At 33.5% G+C, this 24,611-nt stretch overlaps 2 protein-coding genes across 2 annotated transcripts; both read right to left on the bottom strand.

The window, feature by feature from the left end:
- Window positions 1–1,016: 1,016 nt before the first annotated feature.
- Window positions 1,017–4,534, bottom strand: LOC109045691 (complexin-4-like). Its single transcript, XM_019063524.2, has 3 exons — window positions 4,349–4,534; window positions 2,722–2,809; window positions 1,017–1,867 (listed from the first exon to the last, which is right to left on the bottom strand). The coding sequence occupies exons 1-3, from the start codon at window positions 4,510–4,512 to the stop codon at window positions 1,640–1,642; spliced, it is 480 nt and encodes a 159-aa protein (XP_018919069.1). The 5' UTR covers window positions 4,513–4,534; the 3' UTR covers window positions 1,017–1,639.
- Window positions 4,535–7,662: 3,128 nt separating this feature from the next.
- Window positions 7,663–20,780, bottom strand: LOC109045124 (lectin, mannose-binding, 1). The gene is made up of 13 exons (XM_042778706.1): window positions 20,554–20,780; window positions 19,060–19,214; window positions 17,141–17,248; window positions 16,441–16,502; window positions 15,961–16,060; window positions 15,507–15,630; window positions 14,889–14,947; window positions 14,569–14,701; window positions 13,989–14,176; window positions 13,618–13,688; window positions 10,109–10,265; window positions 8,541–8,662; window positions 7,663–8,195 (listed from the first exon to the last, which is right to left on the bottom strand). The coding sequence occupies exons 1-13, from the start codon at window positions 20,744–20,746 to the stop codon at window positions 8,159–8,161; spliced, it is 1,509 nt and encodes a 502-aa protein (XP_042634640.1). The 5' UTR covers window positions 20,747–20,780; the 3' UTR covers window positions 7,663–8,158.
- Window positions 20,781–24,611: the final 3,831 nt, after the last annotated feature.

The raw sequence follows: 24,611 nt of genomic DNA, 5'->3' as shown, positions 1-24,611 counted from the left end.
CTAGCCTACAATTGAGGTGCAGTTAATTGGAAGAATTTGCAAACTTCCTCAATATTGAATGGATACGTGTAATTAGCTCCGAACAAAGATTGACAGCAGTCTGATAATCCGCAGGACACACGCTGGTTTGAGGGGATTACACACTTTCCCCCCTCTGTCCGAAACAGCACAAATCCTTTCAACTGCTCGGCTTTTCCCTAATTACAACAGATAATGTTGGTATTTCCAGATTTATTCAAAGATACTCGAAAAACAAAAACACACCGCAAAATACAAGAATCGATGCTTTGAATGTGTTGATTAAAAATTCATTCAGTCGTTCGTGAATTTTAATATAGGCCTATAATACGGTAAAGTATATTTTTACAGGAAAGGGAAAGTATTTTAGTAGGCCTACCCTTTTTTTTATTAGCTTTTTGGTTTGTGGTTATTTTACTGTTAGCCGATTTGCGTGACAAAAAATAAAAAAATTTAAATTAAACATGGATTGGTCTTTGTTAGTTTATAAATTAGTTTAATTACTGGACCTTACTGTAGTGTTACCAAAAATAAATAAATAAATTGTTCTTGTGAATCAAATTTTTATGCATTAATGTTGTTTTAAGGTGCTATATAAATAAAAATGACCTTGACCTAAAATGAGGTCACATAATGTGAAGACCTGTTTTTATACATTCTATGGTGAAGACACAACATCACAATATTACTATAATGTATAGTGAAGGCATTTAACTTGTCTCAGACCTGATGATCCTATTAGCAGCTAATCTTTAAAAGTCCAAAGCCTTCTTTTTTCAATAAACATGTTAGATTCATTTAATATTTATTTTCTTCTGTCTTGCGGTAACAGCTTTTCTAAAAAACAAACAAACATGTTTTTCAGACCCTTTTTATCGGATTTAGTTGTTTTCTTGCAAATATAAAGCTACATGGCATAAAACATTGACACAGTAAGATGTCATGGCTGAGAAAATCTCATAGACATGTACTTATTTTTATCACACATGCATGACAGACTCACAGTTTTTCAATCAACTTTTTTATTCATGTGTTTAATCTGTTTACATGAGACATCAATCCTGTTCATGCCTATTTACCTCACATAAAAACTTAATACATATGACTAAAGAATCCTAATGAGCATTACAATATCATATGTGTCAATGCTAGATGGTCTGCTTTCAAAAAGAAGAAGAAGAAGAAGAAGAAGAAATAACAGCATCACATTCATCTCATCCCTTGTGCAAAAAAGCAGGAGGGGGATTTAAACTGAGATTCTCCGCCTCAGGTTCAAGTCAGATGTTTGTTAGATATATTTACAGGTAATGTTGCATATTATACTATTACAGGTAATTAAAAAAAGGAAAAGGAAGGAATAGACTACAATAATCATTTATTCAAACACATACAAAAGAAAAAGTCCAGCAGCAAAACCTGGAGCCAAGCAAGAGAAACTGAAAAGCTGATCTAGAGCCAGATCTTGTAGCTTTTGGGAACTAAAATCTTGGGTGACTTCTTTTGACATGCTTTCAAATGAAATTTCATTTGAAGACATGTCAAAAAAAGTCACCCAAGTTTTTCAAAACTGTATTTCAAAAACCTGTCCTGGTTTGTAGAAATGTGTGAATGTTTTAAACCACTACATGACTGAGCACTTCTCCTCAGCCTTGGACTTGATCTCTGTCAGTGTAGCACTGGCTTTCTCTTTTATCTGATCCATGTCCATGTTCTGTAAGTTCTGCATCTGCCCCAGGATGGAGTCCTTCTCCTCCTCCTCCGTGGCATCCTCATCCACCATCTTCAGCAGCTCCTCGGGAACATCCACGTCATCTCCTGCCATCTGGATCATGTTATCGTCCTGTTCACTCTGAGAGGTAAATACACACCATGTTATTTTCAAGCACAATTCCACTAATGTCTAAATGCTAAAAACACTATGGACCAGTGGTGCATTGCACAGTTACATTGAACATCCCGACCAGCCTTACATCGGCCAATGAATTTGGGGTGGATCGGAAATACACAATAATAATGTAAATATCCAACATTTTAGACTCTACTATCTGTATGTTAGTCTTTTGCATTATTGCATTACATTAAGGATTTAAGAGAGATAATGAAGCTGTACAAAGGCGAACAGATGTTAAGGAAAGCCAGTATGGTTGGAGGCTTGCACAGACCTCAGTTCACTCTCTTAATCTGGTTAGCTGATTTATCGGAAGTGCCAAGAACTCAGAGCCAAACAAAGCATCCCTATGGGAGAAGCTGCATTTGTGTATATGTGCATGTGTGGATGACACATCAAATTGGTAATGCTAGAGATGATTTCAACTAATTATTTTAATATAAGAATGATTTCTGAAGGATCATGTGACACTAAAGACTGGAATGATGGCTGCTATTCAGCGGCTTTGTCATCACAGGAATAAATGACATTTTAAAGTAAATTAAAATAGAAAATAGTCATTTTAAATTGTAAAATATTATTACAATTAGAGTTTTATTTTGGGATAAAATATTCAGGATTTTTGAGCATAGGAGACTCTAAAAAATATATATATATTAAAAAAATGTATGGTAGTATGAATGGTAGTGTATATAAATTATAACTGAAATCTTGAATGAAAAAAAATGAATAATTTGCCAACTGAAGAACATTTCCTTACTAAAATGGATTCTTTTTGAATTTGAGAAGGGAGGGAGTAGGAAAATAGCTCTTACTTTAGGAAGTCTGTATTTTTCTCGTAGACAAACCCTCAGAGTCGCCCTCTCTGCTTTCTTGTGCAAGAAGTCTGCATCTCTTTCCATTCTGTGGATCAGAAATGTTTTGACAACACTTTATCACATGCTAAGACAATTACAGCATATTAATCTAGCTTTAAAAAAACAAAACAAAAAAACTATTCTATGTAATATGGTGGATACAAATCTTGTGATTTTCATGTAAAAAACCTACCACCGTAAACATGTATAATTCAGTGGAAAACATGCATTGCACAAACAGTTTGTTTAAAAATCCATGCATGGCAAAACACTGTAGCAGTAAAATAAAATGATCTCCGGGGTTTAACTCTACAGGTTAATTCCAGATGAAGAGTTTCTGGATGCTTACGGCATTGTTCAGGCAGTGCTAGGCTATACTTGTGGCAAAGCTAGTTTACCAGCAACAACTAGATAATAAAATCCTATGGATGTTTGATCTGTAATCTCACAGCAGGCATGCATGTTTACTGTATGAATCATCTGTTTCTAGCCTAGGCATATTTCTACTTAAGTGAGCCTGTTGATGCGAGTTGTTATCTCATCTCATTCGAACATGAATAATATCAAATCTTGGGATTAAACTGGCAATAGTTGCAATCATGCTTCATATGTTTTTTGTCTGTACTATTTGATCTTTATGATTGGTATAAATATATATATGAAATTGAGTTCAAAATGTATGTTAGTTTGCATATACTTTTTAGTATATATGCAAATGTTTTTATGACTAAAATAAACACATGAATCATTTCATGTGTTAATCTGGTTATGTAATCATGTTCCTTGTCTATAAGCAGCACTGAATTATAAACACTGTTAATTTTTTTTAGATAACTTCATTAAATCAGACCTCAATTTTTATACTGCACAAGACATAATTTATGAATTAGTCATAAATAAATATCAGCTAGGTCTTTTTCACAATAATCAAAATGGCTCCCAACTATGGCCTGGTAAAATAAATATAAATAAATAAATAAATACATTTAGATTTTACATATGCAGAGGTCTAACATTCTCCAGTACTTTCATTACTCACTCTCTATCATGATTGCTTCTAAAAATAGCCTTATCCAGATCAACAAGGCCAGGATAACCCATGCTAAGCCCTGCTCTTAGGACTGATTAGCAGCTAGCACCTGACGCTTACTTTCTGATACCAACATGGAGCCTGTTCATCTTTAATCACTGACATACTCATCTTTTTTACACTCTGAGATAGTTAAGGTGCAGCTGTTCACATGAATGCATCATAATGGAGAGTATCAGATGCCTTTAAGATTAAATTTGCATTATGCTCTTGCTCGGATAATCTCTGCAGCTCCCTTTGCAATGGACAACAATGCAGTTTGCATTTCTGTGTTGTATCATAAACTTTAAGTGTGGAAGATACAAAAGGATCCAGAACCAAATTGGCACCAGTTGGGATTATTAAAGCATTAATCTCACTAAGAGCAACACTATCTCCAAAGAATACAGACTTAATATGCATGCCGGGATAGATTCTTCATTTTACTTTGTCATGGTCATTAAATGCTAAGTACGTAAGAACAAATAGGACCTGAGGGGCCCAAACATTACTTACTTTTCCTCCACAAGCTGTTTCTGGTACTCCTCATATTCTTCTCTTGTCATACCAGCGGCCGCTGCGGGGTCCTTGGGGGCCTCCTCCTCAGCCTTTTCCTCTCCTCCTCCAAATCCCATTCCCTTCAGTGGGTTTCCCACCATACTTTTAATTAAAAATGCCATTTTTTACTCTGCTGGAGTCTCTAGATTGTGGGGTTTTTTAGTCTGATGTTGTTTATTTTTTGGCGTAGAGTTGCGTTTTATGGATTGTTGGTGGTCTGATTGGAGCTAGGCTAACCAACCTGCCTGTCTGTTATCAAGGACACTCTGTTGACTAGGAATGGTGGCCAGAGAAAAAAGAAAAAAAACAAAAACGTTTATGCTGCAGCCATAATCTGGATTAAGATGCGGCCGTCTACACTGAGAGGCAGATGGCTGTGGCTTTCTCTTTTCCACACAATAAAAGTGAAAGAACTCAATGCATTTATCAATCAAAAGCTCTAAGGATAAATATTAATAGTAGACAACAATCAGAGAGAAAACTTGAAAACTATGAATTCTGTGTCAGCCTAGGTCTAGGTCAGCCTCTGCTGTTGACGTCATGATTGTTGCATCCACCCACTGACCGCTAATCACATTACTTAATAAGGGACTGACCAATGCAACGTAACCAACCGTTACTAGATTTACCCATTTGCGAGCCCAGAGAAGATACGGGATTACAAACCTATTTATCTGTTTCACAGATGAAGACCAGGAACTACTAATTCATGCACCGTTTTTACCTGCAAACACATAGGAGATGCTTCTGCAGTTCTTCAATTCTTGTCTGCTGAGAAAATGATAGAAAAACAGATAATGGTTACTAAACATAAAACTTCATTTGCCACAGATTTCCGGTGGTTTAAAACAATTAGCTGGTATTCCAGTGTGACCAAACTGGTCTTCAGGTGGTGTAGTTGTTCTCCCTACCTGGCAAAGATGGTGTTTGGCTGGTTTAGCTGGTCAGTGAGCTAATCTTTCAGGCTGACTAGCTAACGAGTGCTCAAAATATGGGTTGATTGGTGTAGTGTGCGGTACCCTGGGTTTGTGCGGGGCCCAATGTGACTGCACCAGTTGCACCGCCCAAAGGACGGCCCTGGATTGTCTAATGGTAAAACCACCCTTAACCAGTCAAAGGTAGTGTACCTACGAACTGCCATGACCCTTGTAAAAAAAAAAAAAAAAAAAAAAAAAACAACTCTAATTACTGAAAGGTCTCATTTTATTATTCGCAGTTGACAAGTACCTCAGGTCAATTCATATTGTAGTTTGACTATTGTCCAACAAAACTCTCATTTTGTGAGTCTGGCATCTCCTATTAAAGCCCTGACACAGTCAAAACTGAAGCTGACAATGCCTGTCCAAGGTGAAGACACAGCAATAAGGACATAATTGTGTCCCCACAGTCCCATAACTGTTCAATTATGGGCCTATTGGAAACAGAAATATGCTGAAAACTATTATACCTGAAGGGAAGGTCATTTTAAGAGTGAATTGTTGTGGACAAGGTTCTTAAAATTTGAATTTACCTCATGTAACAATATGGTTGCCTTGAAAGGGGCGCAACTACTATTCATGCAGGAAGTGCGATGAAATGAGTCACAGACAGAAATGCACACACACACACACAAAAGAAAAACCTGACCGTCATTTAAAGCACTAAGAATAATTGCAACTAAAGTATCCTTAAGGAACTAGGTAATTAAAATGTAGAGGAGACCATTTGAAATGGTTCACAACTGCATCTCCTGTTAGGGCCAGTGAGCTTAGCATGGTGGGATGGAGTGACAGATGTGCTAAACGTACAGGACATCTCTCTGTGTAATCCTCTGAAAAGAGAGACAAGTTGGTGGGGGAGAGTGCGAGAGTACGCAATCAAGCCAGAGCATAGAGCAGTGATTGAGAGCAAAGAGAGAAAGAGGGACGGAACGGCTGGTGGATTATCAGTGCTAAGAATCATTGGCATATCCCAGGATTCCCAGCGCAATACTCTAATGTCACAAATGGATGCTAGTAAGAGGACACCGACGGCCTGTAGCAGCTAAACACTCATTCAGATCAAAACACTGGCAACTTCCTGTGTGTAATGGATCATTAATATAGCACATTTAAAAAATCCATAAGCAAACAGATTTAACAAAGGATTTGAGGATTAGTAATTTTAGCACTATGAACACTAACTTTTAATATGCAATTTAAACATCTAGCAATTGACAATGTCAGTGAGTGTCTGCAGGCTGGTCAGGATGCTCATACAAACAATGTTTTAAAAGCTCTTTATATGCATATATATATATATATAAAATATATAACAAAAAAAAAAAAAACTTTTTTTAAATGAACTTCAAAAAGCTAGATTTTGAACATTTCCTAAAACAAAACATTTATCCCATTATAAACTGATCAGCCTGTTTTTCAAAATTGCATTTGTTCTTTCACTACAGAGAAACACAGAGCAATATAAAATAAAATGAAAACTATATTTCTAATAATTTCTTGTATTTTTCAAAACAATCTGGATCACAATTGCTTCAGTTCTTTCACCTCAGAAAATAACAGAGAGATAAAATTAAATAAAATTAAATAAAAAAGGATATATTTCTAACATTTCCGATAATAAATCATTTGTCCTAAATTATTTAAACTGATCGATCGGCCTATATTTTTCAAAACAGTCTGGATTGCAATCATTTCTGATCTTTCACTATTGACAGAAAGCTTTTAAACTAAGAAAAAAAAATGATAACATTCCCATAACAAAACATTTATCCCATCAAAACAAACCAAAATATAAAAGCTACATCTTTGACTTTTCCCATGAGAAAACATTTATCCCATCATAAACTCATCAGCCTGTATTTTTCAAACATTCTGGATTGTAGTCACTTTTGTTCCTTCACTATTGACAGAAAGCTGTTAAACCAACATGCAATCAGTTGTTTGTGATGACTGGAGCTGAATAAAGGTGGAGGAAGTGTGTTAAAGGCCTCGTCTTTGATCTAATCCCTAACGATGGCCCGGGTCATAGAAGCTTCCATAGAGCAGTTTACATAATCCCCCGCATGAGGCCGGCCCTGTCAGACAGAGTTACATGTGCATCCAGGAGCTCAAAGCCTCCAGCCGCACTTCTGCTACTCATTTACACAGAGTGAGCTGACAATATACTATAGCAACAGGCAACATATATAACATACACCATATACATATACACACAGACACATACCAGATTTTAAAATAAAAATGAGACAACACAGAAAGTGTTTGATTTATGTTTTGTTTTTTTTGTTTGTTAAGAAAAACATTTTCACAACTTCAGGTTCTTGCTTTCACCAATACAATAAAGCTTTAACACTTTTGGATGAAAAATCCGCCGTACTGTAGAGGCATTACCAAAGGGAATGCGTTAAAATACTTGATCGTATTACAATTACTTATTTTTACCACAGCTCAGAACGTTCCTGGGACAGTGATTGAGTTTATGAAATGATTCCTGGACCAGTTTTGAACAGTAAATATAATGTCAGAGCTCTTAAGAATATATTACATCATATTCAGGAATCTTCCATTGCAAATGGCACACACACACTGGGAAAGGAGCAGTCATTCAAACCCTGTACAACTCTGATCAAATTAAAAATCAAGAATTAAAAAGAAAATCTCAAACAAAATACTTCAGTTTTCAAGTATAATAATTTACAGTTTGCAAACAGAAAACAGACAAACTGGAAATGAACAAAAAAATGGACACTTTACATGTTGTGCTATGTTTACCAAGAGCTATGAATCATCAAAAAAACTTCTTAGCTGCTGCTTCCTGCTGACTCCTGGAAGGAGAAAAAATACAATTAAAATAAAAACACTGTCTATGACAAAATAAATATTTTACAATCCCTGAAAATGATCTTAATTTTAGTTCTGTGCATACAAAATGTCCATCTTGACTGATATCCATCTTGCTTATTCATTATGTGAACAAGAGAACTTTTAATTTAAAGACAATGGCAGAGATTTCAGTATTTTAACTACCAAAAAATCTGAGGAAGCCATTGTAGGAATTCAAAAACTGAGGCTTAATGAAGCACCCAATCAGAAAGGAACAAAAGACTTTTTCCATTTACACACCTCTTAAAGAGCTTTGCATGAAAGCTGCAACATAACAATTCACTCACTTGTACATAATGTAGCTGAAGAAGAGGAGGGATTGAATGACGATGAAGATCACGAAGTGTGTGGAAGAGAGGCAGGTGGGTGAAGGAGGAAGTTCAGGACATTTCACCTTCTCTGCAGGATTCTAAGGATCGTGACCGAAAAAGGGGTTATTGGCACTTTGTTTCCCAGTTTTTTAAATTAATATATATATATATATATATATATATATATATATATATATATATATATATATATATATATATTTTTTTTTTTTTTTTTAAATTATATTGTAGACAATTTAAAACAAGACAGAAACCACACAGAGAAGTACAGGGGGGATTGGTAAACTCTTTGGTAGAGATTCTATAATGTAATGTAGAATATATTAAGTAATATTAAAATAATAATAATAATAATAATAATAAACTTCTTACAATATAAGTAACAGTGTTATTTTAGTATAATATAATATAATATGTAACGTGTCATATTACAATATTACATCTTATACTATATAAATAAAAAATAGCATTTTTAATAAATATTGAACTAAAAAACTTAATATAAGTACAATACAATACAAGTATCAGTGTTATTTTAGTATCACTGAGATACTATTATTTATATTTATAAGACTTATTTTAAATAAGTCTATTTTAATACTTCTGTTTTCATTTTCATTTTAAAGTTTCAGTAATTTTGTTGTGCATTTTTATTATTATTTGATAATATGTTACCCAGGACCACAAAACCAGTCTTAAGTGTCAATTTTTCGAAATTGAGATTTATACATCATATTTATTATAATCGGACAATATTTGGCAGAGATACAACTATGAGGGTGCAAAAAAATCAAAATGCTGAGAAAATCCCCTTTGAATTTACCAATGCATATTACTAATCAAAAATTAAGATTTGTTATATTTATGGTAGGAAATTTACAAAATATCTTCATGGAACATGATCTTTACTTAATATCCTAATGGTTTTTGGCATAAAAAATAAATCGATAATTTTGACCCATACAATGTTTTTTTTGGCTATTGCTACAAATATACCCCAGCGACATTAAGACTGGTTTTGTGGTCCAGGGTCACACAAACAGTTCAACATATGTTGTGCCTCAAAACAGTTCAAAGTTGCAGATAGCTTTTTGGTTTTAGGACAACTTTGATGAAAGGTTTTGATCCACTTCAAATGCTGACTACTGTATATAGTTTTCATTATTTATTTTTTTATTCCTATTTCAGTTTTGTTTGAGTTATTTTAGTACATCAAGTTAAAAAATAAAATGAGAAAGTTTGGCTTGGCAACAGCTGAAATAAAACAAGTAAAAAAAAAAAATATATTTTACCTCAGTAAAAGTTTTTTTATTTCAAATAACCAACTTTTATTTTTTTATGGTTTTAGTTTACTATGATATCCCTGACAGGCATACCAATAAAATGTTTCATGTCACCAAAATTGAAAACAAGATGGTTTGACCATTTGATTATGACTATATGGTTATTTGTCAGCTAAGCCTCACATGTGTTGCGCTACAGAACATATTGTCCATATCAGAAATGCTGGTTTATTTTGAACTTACCGCATTTTTCTGAATTATGTGTTCGATGTTCCTCTTGACGACATGCAAATGCTCCTTGATGTCATTGAAGTGCTGGACTGTCTCATATGATCCTAGTCCGGCTGCGTTACCCTGCTGCTGACCCACTGCCAACTGCTTGAAGTCTGACAATGAGTTCCTACAGACCACAACACAACATTACAACAACATTAGTGCAATGCTGAACAAAAACATACATAAGTCAGTGGGCATGAAAATACTATTAATTATTCAAGAAGAAAAGTGTACATTTTTAAATTGTGCATGCCAGATGGTTCCAGATGCTGCCTGTTTACCTACAACAGTATGTCATACAAGAGGATCTTATCAAACAATCAAATCCTCTGAGACGGAGTGTCACAAGACTTCATTTATGTTTTAAATGCATAAAACAGTGTTAAGCCTAGAATAACTGATCTGATTCTTAAGACAAAGCTCATGTTTTCTGGATTTCATGACATTATTTCTATTGTAGACATGACCATGCAAAAAGATAATTTCCACTCCCTTCCTACTTATTGGTTTATAAAGGTCTCCAAAAAGATCATTTCAATGTGTTTCAATGGATAATTCAACTTCAGAGAAATAGATCAATATTATATTTTTTTCAACATGACTCATGGCATTTCATTTTTTTTTTCAAGAAAAAAAAAATGCAAGATATTTTTAATTTTACATGAACATGACACAAATATTCATCAACAAAATGGTTATAAAATAACCTTTAAAATATAAAATAAATAAAATAAAAATTTCAGTTAGAAAAATAAAATAAAATGCAAAATGACAATACAACACTGAAAAAATGCGCTAAAGTATTGCCTGAATTCCTTCATGTCTCAATGAGCTGTAAAATCTAACAAATCAAATACCAGCTACACTTACTGCTCAGCTCTGTCTGGTCTACCCCTAGTGGTATCCTGATAGAACTGCATGTAAATGCTGGGGTCCCTGATTACACTGGCAAATGACTGCTGTGCCCAAAGTCCTCGGCCAACAAAATCTTAATCTTAATATTACAGTGAATTGTCCCAATCTAATCTTTTAAGCTTCCTCTTAACTCTCCCCAAAAGGCCATATATCCTTCAGCCTTATAGAAAAAATGAAATTACCATGCAGCTCAAGCAGCAATGATTGCTAAATTAATCTTCCTAAAAAACATGGTCCCTTTCTCAAACATATTTCAGATGATTAATAAATACCCATTCAGGCCATGCCACAGCATTCCTCAGGGGGACTCTTTTTCATTTGGCTATAAGCAGTATGCTTAAAATGGAATATTGTACAAATCTTACATGAATAAATAAAATAATTATCCATTTATAACTGTTATGAGTATAAAAGAAACAATCTAAAAAATACTTCAATACTGTATTAAAAAGAAAACACTATAGGAATTAGAGAAACATTTTGTATTTCTAATTATTTTATGATACACTGAAAAAAGGATTAAATTTAATGCAAAATTTATTGCCAAAACTTTTTTTCTTTTAATATATAGATATATTTTTTAATCAAAATAAGGTCAAATTTATGGTTAGCATATTATAAAAGAGCAGCGCACAGTTTAACCTTTTAATCAGGAACACGTCTCGGAATTTAAGATAATTTCTCTGCTTAACTTGCATTTTTTTCTGATCATGTATAATCCTGTGCCTGAACCCCATTTCTTTGGATATCGTCTTCAGAATTCTAAGATGATTACTAGGATAAAAAAATATGAGGGGACGGACAAAATTAAAGCATTTGGTAAGTCATAAGTACAGTCTCCTTGGGGAATTACAAAGACAAGAAAGCAATCAGAAGCAGACCGTGCATTCGCTGGTGTATGATGGATATATTTAAAGATTCGCATATAATCCATCAAACAGAGGCCCATAAGGAGCCTAAACAAAATCAAATTTATTTCTTAAGGGAGAAAAAAAAAATTAGACAAATCTCCCTTGAGGCAAAAAGTGAACATTTAGTAACCCTCCCAAGTAATCTTTATCCACTTCAAATGAACTATATGCCAGATGAAGGCGCTTTTCACCATCAGAGCAGTCATTTTGTTGGGCTAAGATGAGTAAAATTAAATTATGATAAAAAAAAGAAAAGGTCAAGATCTTAATATGTACATAATCTATGAGATGAACTCGATCAATGGATCATTTGTTTGTTGCAGACCAAATGCTGTTTAAATACGCGCGCCAATAGGATTAGCCAAATGAACAATCGACACAGATTACTGATCTTTTTGACGTCTTTCCGACAATAGAGCAGCAATGTGGAATTCTGCCCTTTTGAAGAAGACTGCTGTCTTATGTTTTGCTAATAGCAATATTAAAAGTAAAAATATTTGCATATGCTCTAAATAGCAAACCTTTTATACATAATATGCGTACCTTTTATATGTACGAATACATATATGTACGAAATTCAGTGTAAATAAAAATCAGTGCAAAATTCAGTGTTAATAAAATAGAAGATGAAACTGGGTTATTAAAAGATTCAAACAATGCTCTTCTTCAACCAAACTCTTAATCTAAATGCACAAACAAATCTCTTGCTTAAATCCCTAACAACAAAACCATCGGTAAGTGTTGTTCTAAAAAACGGTTTAACAATCAGAATAGTTTGGATACATCTGAGTTAAAGAGTTGTAAAAACAGTCTTTTGTGGGCTAATCCTCTCCTTGCACAGTTAAAGAGTTTTAAATGCTGTATTTTGGTGTCTAATCCCAAAGCCTTATTGTTCAATTTTGTCTTTGGGCTTTAATCCTTGTTTCGTCTACACCTCACTTCAAAAACACCTGAAGGAAAACAAACAACCGTCCGCTAACAAAACCAAAAAAAAACAACGCTGACATTACAGAGGCCAAAACAGAATAACAAACAAATGTATTTAATCTGGATTAAACAATGAACATCTTTAGATCTTTATGTAAAGACACAACAAACAGGATGTTTACAGACAAAACCTAATCTGTTGAATTGTTCAGCCTTTTGCAAAGGCATGTAATGCGCTAAGGCCTGTAAGTAGTTGACTCACTCAGAGATTGTTTGTGACATAACACTTTATTGGCTAGGAATTTTCAGAAGTATACCGTATTAGTTTTTTATTAGTTAGTTTTAGTCTCATTTTAATTAAATTTGTTGAGGCTTGGCATTTATAATAGATTTAACTGATAATTAATGCCACTATAATGCATGTTTGTTTTATATTTATCCATTTCAGTTCTGTTCGAAATACTGTTAAATGTAAATGATTTGTTGTGTAGTGAGAGAAAATAAAATATGCTTTTAATGTTTGTAAAGGTTTCGTTTTATATACTGTTATTTTATATTATTTCTGAGTGTAATAATAAAATGTGACTTATATACTGATGCAAATTATATGCTTTTCTTCTATCTACAATACAATTTAAAATCAGGTGTGACTTATTTTTCATAAAATATGGTAATATTCCAGTTATTTTGGACAGAAGAACAATATTTTCCTTAGGTACTTACCTTACTTCATTAAGGTTCCTCAAAACCTCCTGTTGTGTATTGATAATGGTGTCCATGTCATGATTGGGAGCCTAAATAAAGCATGCAAACTATTAGTTAGGCTCAAGGACAGTTAAGATCATAAATTAGATAAATCACTTATGAGTATTAAAACCAATCATATCATTTTGCTGCTTCACAAACTGATAAAGCAACATGTTTTAAAAGATGTCAGACTAGATCTAAAAACATCTTAAGTGGGATTTTGATCAGATCTGAGATGACATGTCACAGCATTCAGAATGAAAATCTGGTCAACGTTAGTGTTTAATGTTTTAATACACTGTTAAGTGTATGTTTGCCATATTTCAAACCCATTTGTCATGTCTTACCTGTCCTGACTGTGCTTGTGACGAGCGTTTGGAGATCTCCTCTGTGATGACTGACACATAACGGCGTTGTTCGTCCAGAATCATGGCCAGCTGCTTGTTCAGCTGCTTGATTTCCAGGTGTATTCGATTCTGCCCCTCAAACACCTGACGGATTTCCTGGTCGTTAACGCTTTCAAACAGGTCCTCAACTGCCAGAAGAGAAACACTGAACAGATGTTTTTCTAGAAATTTGGGTTTTCATTTTTAAGCAACCCAGTAATTTAAAATTAATCATAGTGGAAACAGAATCTGTGGTTAAAAAAATAAATAAATAAAATAATATACAAATTTGTGCCTAAAATGCCCTTGGATGGATAATAAAATAAACATAAAATAAATATAAAATATTATTCTATTAGTCTAATTAGTCAATTAAAGATTAGAACAGGGTGTTTAAAAAGTGTTTTTATTAATAACATTTCATCATTCTATTTCTGTGTTTTATTTTTTTTTGTGTCATTTTTTTTTTTTTTGATTATGAAATTCTTGAGATGAATGTGCATCTTAGGTCAAAACTTTGGAGAGAATGAGAGCAACTCACTGGGCTGCCCCTGGACATCAGGGTGTTCTTTCTGAAACTCCTCTTTCCTTTTGTCCAGCTCTTGTTGGAAATTCTCAAATTCCTCCTGGTACTTGTCCTTCTCCTCTTTGGGAATCTCTTTTTCTGGGGGAGGCTTTATAGAAAGACACAAAACACACATTCAAATCCACTCACGCACATAGACACACTTACACATCCTCCAATTATAATGAACAAGAGGAATGGAGGAAGAGGTGGACACTTATGAAATAAGTATGGCCGATCCTTTTTAATCATACTTAAATGTGTGTACGCGACTGTGTGGGGAGGAAAATGCGTACCAGATTCTGCCCAGGCTCGGTAAGTCTGAACAGCAAAAATGACAGAACGTCATGGTCATCTGTTGAAAAAGAAATTGTTTAGTCAGATTTTTAAAGCTGCAGTGCGCAATTTCAGTACCACCAGCAACATCAAACATGTTTTAAAGTTTTAAACTCTTTCTTTCAGCTATAAATGCTATAAACTACTCATTAGATTGCGTTTTATGGTTTAAAGGGACAGTTCATCCAAAAATGAAAATTCTGTCATCATTTACTCACCCTCAAGTTGTTCCAAACCTGTATGAGTTTCTCTCTTCTGTTGAGCACAAAAGAAGATATTTTGGTGGTATTATCAACAAGAATGTTGTTAACCAAACAGCTGACGGTAGCCATTGACTTTCATAGTATGGGAAAAAAATACTATGGAAGTTAATGGCTACCAGTTTGGTTACCAACATTCTACAAAATATCTTGTGTGTTCTTGAGGCTGAGTAAATGATGACAGAACTTTCATTTTAGGGAGAACTATGTCTTTAATGGTTGAAAGCCAACTATTTTCTCGTTAGCTGATCCAGCCGAAGCATAACAAAGAAAACAATCTGAAAGAGAAAACTCTGAATTTGGTTGTTTAAACCGTACCTGCAAGTCCTCCGGTGGCCGCAGAGATGCCAAAATAACCAATCTCAGGAATGATCATGTTTTCTACTCTGGTGCAGAACTCATAATCATCTTTATCAGGAGTGAAGCCGTTATTGATGAAAACCTGAAACCATTGAGAATATTCGGACGTTATATTCAGATTTTAATTTGATCCTGTCTAAAAACCTCTAAAATGAATTTAGGTAAGTTGGGCCTCTTTTTGGTGAAATAAAAAACTCCAAAAAAAATGACCAGTTGTACATGGCTCTATTGTTTTGACGTACAATGCGAGATTTACAGAAAGAAAATCCTTCCACACATTTAACACAAAATCTACAGTAGTAATTGTTTTGTAATAATCATTACCAAATAAGGTCAAATTATAGTGGGTTCTTTAGAATTAATGTATGTTGAATCTTATTATCGGTTTTACGATGATATAAACTTGACCTACCGATAAAGTTTTCTTGTAGTAGGTGATTTTGGCACGTACGGGGTAAGGTTTGTTTCTGAAGTCTCTAAGACATGTACCCAGAGACTGGGTAGTGCCATCACTGGAGGAAATATATAGTTTATCATATATGTAAGCACAAAGACAAAAACAACAAAAACAACAAACGCTTTCTTTTCATGTCAATACGAAAAAACTAAATTAGTTTCTATAAAATTTCCTTAATGACATGAATCAATAAAAACATATCAAGAATATGAAGGCCTATGGGTATTTCTCAGTGTGTTTGCACAGTCTAGCACATATGCTGCTGACAGCTCTCCCCTGCTGGCTCCAGATCTAATTTAATCTGAGTGCAGTAACAGTGAAAGCATTAAGACAGACAGAGGATTAGACTCTCTCATAAATAATCATATTTCCTAATCTCCTTTCAGCTGTAAAAATGAGAGCACTGATGTCAGCAAGGAGGATAGGTTTACTTACTTTTGATGGTCATAAATAAGTTTTCCATTGTTACCCACCAACAGGACAGCAGGGTTGTTTTTCTACAATAGCAAGGTCACGGAGAAGAGAGACATAATCCTTATTTAGTACAGAGGAGGTACAAAATGAATCTACTGAGGCACTTTGGTGTTTGTTCCTGAGGCAAACACAAAACACATAATCATAATCCTTTGATAAATATATATTTAGCTCTACCGTGAGATGTTTTGACTGAAAAATGCACATCGTTCAAAAACAAATATTATTGGGGCAGTTTTCGGATACAATCAACAAGTGTTAAAAAATTCATTTTCCAATGAACTAATAATTACAAATCCTAGGGCTGAAAAATGATTAAAAACAATCATGCAGATTAATAAATTTTGATATGTATGATATCTTTAAAATGTTATATTATGGAGACAGATGAGTAAAAAAAATTAATATCAAAATGCCCTTTAAAAGTCAATATATTGCTATTAGTTTTATTTAGCAAAAATGCAACTTGAGAATTTTTTTAAATGCTTCATTCTAACTTATTAGTTAGGATGAAGCATTTAAAAACAATTCTGAATAACATTTGATAAGTGTAAAATTATTTAGAATTATATTATTTTCATAAATTTATATAAACAAATCTGAAATAAAATTATGATAATTAAAATGCATTTGTTTTAAAATTATACTTGTGTGCAATCACCTTTCCATCATTATCAAAAGAGTCAAAGAATATTCCCACGCCGTTCCACTGATCAGCAGCCCCGTACACAGGACCCTCCAGACCTTGACTGGCCGTGAACCATATGGCCTACAGAAACACACACACACACACTTTCTTCAGTGAGCATGGGTAATTTGGTAAGTGGTGCTTGAGCTCAGTGTGGTCTGCTCCACTGGACTATGGGACAATTCAAAGAAAGCACATGTTACTTGTACAACACTACAGTTTAATTGCTCATTCTACACAGCAAATGCCGAACAACGTGTGTAAATTTATCAAGGCTGACCTATGGACGCTTTTCCTGATAAAATGGTTTATTCTGTGCAAAACGAAGTGCCTGTGATAAGATGAAATATTTAAACCTAATGACTTTTAACAATTCAAGAAAACCATATTTTGTACAAGTTAAGGCTGTATAGCATTCAGTAACGCAGCCACACAAAATAAGCTCATGATGAATCACAATGAACTTGAAATGCAAACCTACAATTTTATGGTTTGTGAAAAGCAGTAATAGTAACATATAACTAAATGTGACTGTTGTTTGCCCATGCAAAACTGCTGCCACCATGCTAGGGTGTTCCGGGTGGTTGCCCGGTCATGACTATGCAGGTGTTCTGAGTAGCTGTTAGCTTATTTCTATGCTGTTAGTAAAAAATTCCTACCATCAAGTCTCTATGATTTTCTGATCTCTAGACATGACTCCACAGGAAGTAGACACACTGCCCTTCTGCTTCACTGTTTCGCAGCTTCTGTTTTACATATGCTGTTTCACATATGTATTTTTGCACTTGTGACATGTACATGGTTTAAATGTCATGTTTATTAGCAAAATGAAGGGATTCAAAGAATCCTGAAAAAAAGTATGGTTTCCACAAAAAATCTGTTCTCAACAAAATATGAGATGTTTTTTTTGAGGAGAATATGTGTATTTTAGTGTTTTTTGTGGGGTATTGTGGTGTGAATTTTGATTTTTGTATCAGGGATAAATTACATTTGAAATTATATTTTTATTTAGTAATTTTAGTGCTTTAACTTAAACTAAACAAAAATGAGAAATGTAACTAACTAAAATAAGTTTTTCATTAAATGTTTATATTTTATTTAAATTAACAAACATGTTTTAACAGTTTTAGTTAATGGTTTAGGTTGGTGATGTCATGAAATGGCTCATGAATATTAATTAGTTCATGGTCATTTCCAACTGAGTGTGGCAAATAGAATGTACAACTCAAATTTTCAGAATTTTAATATAATATAGAATTATAGAATTAAAATGGACTTAAATTCAGAGAACTACAGTAAGTGTAATTATTCTTAGTATTTTCTTAGTATTAATTAATCATTTTTGTGATCATAATAATACCTTATTGAAAAAAGATAAGTATCTTACAATAGAAAACAGTTATTTTAAGTTGTAATAATATTTTACAATAACAAGAGTTGACCGTAAAGAAAATTTAGAATTGTGAGAAGAAAAAAAAAAAGATTAAAAAATTAACTTTTTTTTTTTTCATGGCAGAAATAAGCTTCAATACATAAAAAAAATTGTACAACATTAAACCTTAAGTGTACACACAAAGCAATTTGTACACTACTTGTATGAATATGCACACTAGAGAAACCAGGGTTAAATGCTCAACTTAAGAACTCAAAAGGGTTCTATCAATAATACTTAAGCTCACAGATCACTCCGATCTGGGATTCCACCTGCGACACAAGCTCAAGGCTGTCATAGGGTCAACATGACCCTCCACTGTCTTTAAGATAACAGTTTGTGTCTGTGCTTCTATATGTTTACAAATGTAGAAATGAGGCTCACATATACAAATAAATAAACAGTTCTTTTATATTATATTTATTAGAATGATATTAAGAATTATCTTTCCCCTTCTTACCAATCCATCTGCTCCCATTCGTCCTCGTCCGGACACACGGAATGCCACTTCAGCTTCCCAGTGTTCAAAACTTACAGGGTTTTTTGTCCATACCGAACCCTTCTGGCTTCGCAGAGAGGGGGTGATTCGGATCTGATCAGAACTAGGAATGGCGTCTGGAGAGAAGATGGAAATGGGAAAATGCATGAATAGAAAATTATTTCATATTTATTATTTAATAATAATATTAATATTTTATTGTTATTTTAGTAGTATGATGTTATTTTAGCAGGTTTATCTGATTTATTTTTATTTTTTTATTAAAGGGTTGTTTCTCAAAACCAGGTAGAGCTGAGGTAAGAAAGCTGGTGGTTTCTGAGCATTTGTCAGTTTCCAAAGCCATCAGTATATCTTACATTATAAAACCACTGATCTATAATATAGACTATATTATAGATCAGTGTATAAAATGGATAGTTCCGGTCCTTGATTCTGATTGGTTGAGCCACGTTCAAAAGCTGTTGTAAATTACACTACAAACATACACCTTTGTTTACGTCTGTGTGTTGCTCAACAACCACAACTGTTTCTGAGGAACTACATTATTTGGTGGAAGAATACTGTTTTCATTCATTCATTATTTGCTCTGTTTTATTCTGTGAAACCAAACTACGTATGTGGAATAACCGTTTTATAAAAGCAATAAACCCCATGAAGCCGTGGTTTACAGTGAATTTATAACAGCTAAGGGGGTTCACTGTAAACCACGGCTTCTTGCTTTATCAGAGAATATAGAAAGTATTTACGTTATATAATTTTATCATCACACAGCCATGTAATATCTGCCACAATACCAGGTTTATGAGCACAGACTTCCCTGACACCATACTTCTCTGTTGAGATAAATCGATTTAAACAGAACAACAGGACAGAAACCACAACATTAAATCTGATGACTAAGTAAACAGCATTTATTGTTCCTGTTGGCTAATATGTGCAGTGTATTTGAGAGATCTGGGAAGTGTTGCAAAACAGGACTTTGCTCTTCGCACATGCTGAGACAGATTTGTTTAACCCTTTAGCAAAACTAGTGCCGTGTCAGCTGTGAAACTGCATGCATATATTTACCAATCACAGTTTTAACAAAGCCACCAAGATTATGCATAAAAAATGATTATGTGAATCTGATTACTAATCAAAATGACACTTTTTATTAAAAAGTAGCTGTTGTTTTCTCAACACAACATAAAAACACAGCTGGCAGTGCACCAAACATATCAGAACTGAGTGTGTGCATGGTTTACTTTAAGATATGCTACAAAATATCATAATTTGTATTATTACAAAGAACCCACATGCAAAAGCAATGCAATCTATCATTCATTCATTCAATAATGACTGCACCACTGGTTCAGTTCATTTTAATGCAACTTCACCTAAATGTAATGGGTATGTACATGTACTAAACATACTGACAGATAACAGACAGTGAAACAGATGGAGGGATAAACTTACTCCCAGAATGAATCCAGAATGGTATTCTTCCATCACTCTGTGTCAGATGTGGCCCTTTGAAACTGAATTTATACTCAAAGCGCCGGTGCGGCGAGTCCTCGGCAGCATTGTCGGCGAAAGCGTGCGGAAATATTAAAGATATTAGTAATAAATAGGCATAAGCTGCCAGGCACTTGGCTATGGACACCGCCATGTTTGAGTCTGAGTGCTGACGTAGCGCAGAGAGGGGCGGGATGACTGGAAACGCTGAAGGGCCAACAGGGCGCTCTCTCATTGGCTGAAGCACTTGATTGACAGACGGGGAATCAATAAGAGAACCGCTTTGAGCATCGTTTTTTGGGACTGATGATGACTTGGTACTAGACGTGTCACAGCATACCAGTAAGTTACTAAAATTACCCAAATTTTTTGCGAAAGAGGTGTTAACAGATATTCTTGTAGGAATAAATTTATATGAACTTTTTTCAGACTGTTTAGACTGGCTAATACAGTGCCTTTTTTGATATAGCATATAGCACACGCACGCACGCACGCACGCACACACGCACACAAATATATTACATTATAAAATACTCACTAAAATATATATTACATTGTACATTATAATTTATAATGTATAAAAATATAAAAATATGTATATACACATACAGTATATATATATATATATATATATATATATATAGTATACACATTATATATATATATATATATATATATATATATATATATATATATATATATATATATATATTATCATGCACACAAAGAGTATATATAGATAGATGCACAGACCCCAACATACAATACATAGTACATAAAACAAATTTACATATAATACACACAAATGCACAAATATAAATAAATAAAATATATATATATAAATAAATATATATATATAGATAGATATATATATAGATATATATATATATATATATATGTATATATATATATATATATATATATATACACACACACACACACCATATGTATACATATATGCATGATTACATAAAATAAATAAATTATTAATCATACTTTATATATACTTTATATATACACATTTACACACACACATATACATGTATACATACACACACACACACACACACACACATATATATTTGTGTGTGTAAATACGTACATGTATATTTAGTGCTACGTATATTTACTTTTCCTAGTCAAAGGTTTTTTAATGTTTTTTTGTTTTTTTAATTTTGAATAATATATTATATGGTACAGAAGTCATGCACAATTTACACATATGTTCACAGTTCTTTACAGTGCTGTATCAAAGCATTCAACAGGAAGTTATGTGCTATAAAGCTTCGGATAAGAAAACTTCCTTACTGTCTTTCCTGCTCTTCTCAGTACACACACCTTGATTGACAGAACAAAAGACTCTCAGCACATCATCTTATCCTGCTAGAGAACCTGTAATTAAGGTCTTAATGAGTGCTATCTTTATGAGATTGCATGGTTGGTGTGATCTCTCACTGTGGACTGCATCAGGTAGATGCCACCCTGTCATTCTGACCAATGATCGACCCCCTGCTCTCAGGTCAGTGGTAATGCAGCACTAGCACCATGTGGAAGGGATCAGAGCCAAATGGAGAGCAGGGGCTCCTGAGGTGTCTTTTTCATAGGGGCATCCCAAACCCTCAGCAGGACTTGATGGGGGTCTGTTATAATCCCACACCATTCACTTTCTATGCTAATAGCCGAGGGCTAATGAGGGGATGACCTCAATCTAAGGTTAACATCAGCTGACCCTGACACAGCTAAAAGAAAGTGGGGGGCGCAAATTGTGTTTTGTTACATATAAGAGTAGAAAAATTATTTTTTATGTTGATCAAAAGTGGATAATTTACACTGACATACACACAACTGATACAGCAAAGCAGAGTGACAGGCTAAACTCCATCTAGAACTATTTTAAACTGCATTTTTATACTTCCTTGTGCTTTTGTTCATTATTTTGTCTACATAAGGATTAGATATTTGAATTAACACAAAACTATATGTCAAACATCCATAAGTAACTTGTCCTGTACCATTTGTGCTACAATCATGAAGTATACACTTCCTCACAACACATGGCTTGTTGAAAAGAGAAGTGCTATTCATTTTACAAGAGATCTGATGGGAAAAAATCCCACACACTTGCATTGATAGAGAGAGATGACAGAGGTGCCTTATCTGACAAATACATGTGTATGTGACAAATAAAAAAAACCATGAACCTTGGAAACAGAACACCATATTAACCACATAGTAACTCCCTGGAAACCACCCACAACACCTTTATTGGTTATTTCATATTTATTATTATACATGCATTAAATAATAATTTTATGAGAATTATAATTGTAATTATATTTGGAAATCTAATTGGGGATTAAAAATAGTGTAAATATATTTATTATTATTTTTATTAGTATTATTATTATTATTATTAATAATAATAATAATAGAAAACAGCATCTAAAAATGTATATTTTTCTTATTTATAAATGTGAACTTTTAAATGCAAAAAGAAGTGAAAAAGTAGATTAGTATCAAACATTTTATAATAATATTAAATAGCATAAGATGATGATGATGATGATGATGACAAAAAACAGTATTTAACAATACAAATTTTAAATAAATTTTAAATATTGAAATTTATTTTAAATCAAATACATTTTAAAATAAATTTTAAACTTTAAAGGCACTTTGCAGGACTAATAAATCAATAAAAATAATAATAATAATCAATAATAATTAATAATAATCTTGTTTTTTGTTATATTGATTTTAAAATAAGTTTTGTTGCATTTTTCCAAAACTATTTTTTCATATTTTGAGGGTCTTGATACTCCCCTAATCATGACAAGTGTCTCTCTTGTTCGCATCATTACTTTAGCCTGAGGCGAGAGTTTGCAATTGAGGTCCCTTCTCTTTTGTGTGAAGTTCATTAGGAAGTTAATTCTCACAGTTTGGAGGAAATGCACGATTTAAATAACAAAGGAAATGCAAATGGCTCATTTGGATTGGAGACAAAGGCACCTGATGGGAGCTAATGGATTACGCATCAGAAGAATACTTCGACAAATTAGTCAGCACAAATATTTGGCCAGCTAATTATGCAGCCAAATAAATGTTATTTTTAGAAAAGCAGATGCAGATAGACCACAGTTTTAATGTGTAAAATAAAGCAGCATGGCAAGAAGGGTCCTAGACCTCCTGATATGGAAGAAAAACTGAATTGTGGCAGCAAGTGTTTCCTAACAGGGCTCATTGTGTGCATTATAAAAAGGTCTTTTCAGGTCATAAGGGACACAGAGCAGCTGAGCATGGCTTCTCACCTCTCAGTTGGGTTCCCTTTTCTGTATTCAGTGTGTCTTTCGCATTGAATTCACAAACTAATGCAAACAGACAAATAACAACGATCTGAAAAACAATTCCCACAACAAAACCTAAGTAAATAACAGTGGCGTGGAAGAAAAGCAGCATGCAGCATTTTATTATCCTTCACCTGCAGGGAGTTCACTTCACTATAGTGAGCACTTTAGCCCTAGATGGTCTATTCATTATGGTTTAAACCCGACTAAAGATTTGAGCCCTTTTGGATGACAAGCTTATGGTTTAAATCAAGTAATGAATAGGTCAATAATCAGGGATGTGTTTGTTATTGACTTATTTGACCGTTAACTTATTGAAAGAACAAGTGTTGTATGAGTTTGTGAAATCTCTGTGGGTAAGTATTATATTTAATATATAATATGCATTATGTTATTTATTATTATTATTTACACTACCAGTCAAAAGTTAGGAATAATGCTTTTTTTAATTATTTTTGAAAGAAGACTGTTATGCTCTGCAAGAAAAAAAAAAGAAATATTTTGAAATATTGCAGTGTATATTCTATTTGAATATATTTTAATATATAATAAATTTCTGTGATGGTAAAGCTGAATTTTCAACATCATTACTCCAGTCTTCAGAGTCACATGATCCTTCAGAAATAATATGCTAATTTGCTGCTTAATTGTTATCAGTTGTTATGGGCGATGAAT

Source organism: Cyprinus carpio, chromosome A21 (assembly GCF_018340385.1).
Source record: "Cyprinus carpio isolate SPL01 chromosome A21, ASM1834038v1, whole genome shotgun sequence".
Classification (NCBI taxonomy): domain Eukaryota; kingdom Metazoa; phylum Chordata; class Actinopteri; order Cypriniformes; family Cyprinidae; genus Cyprinus; species Cyprinus carpio.
This window is presented reverse-complemented; position numbering and strand designations above follow the sequence as displayed.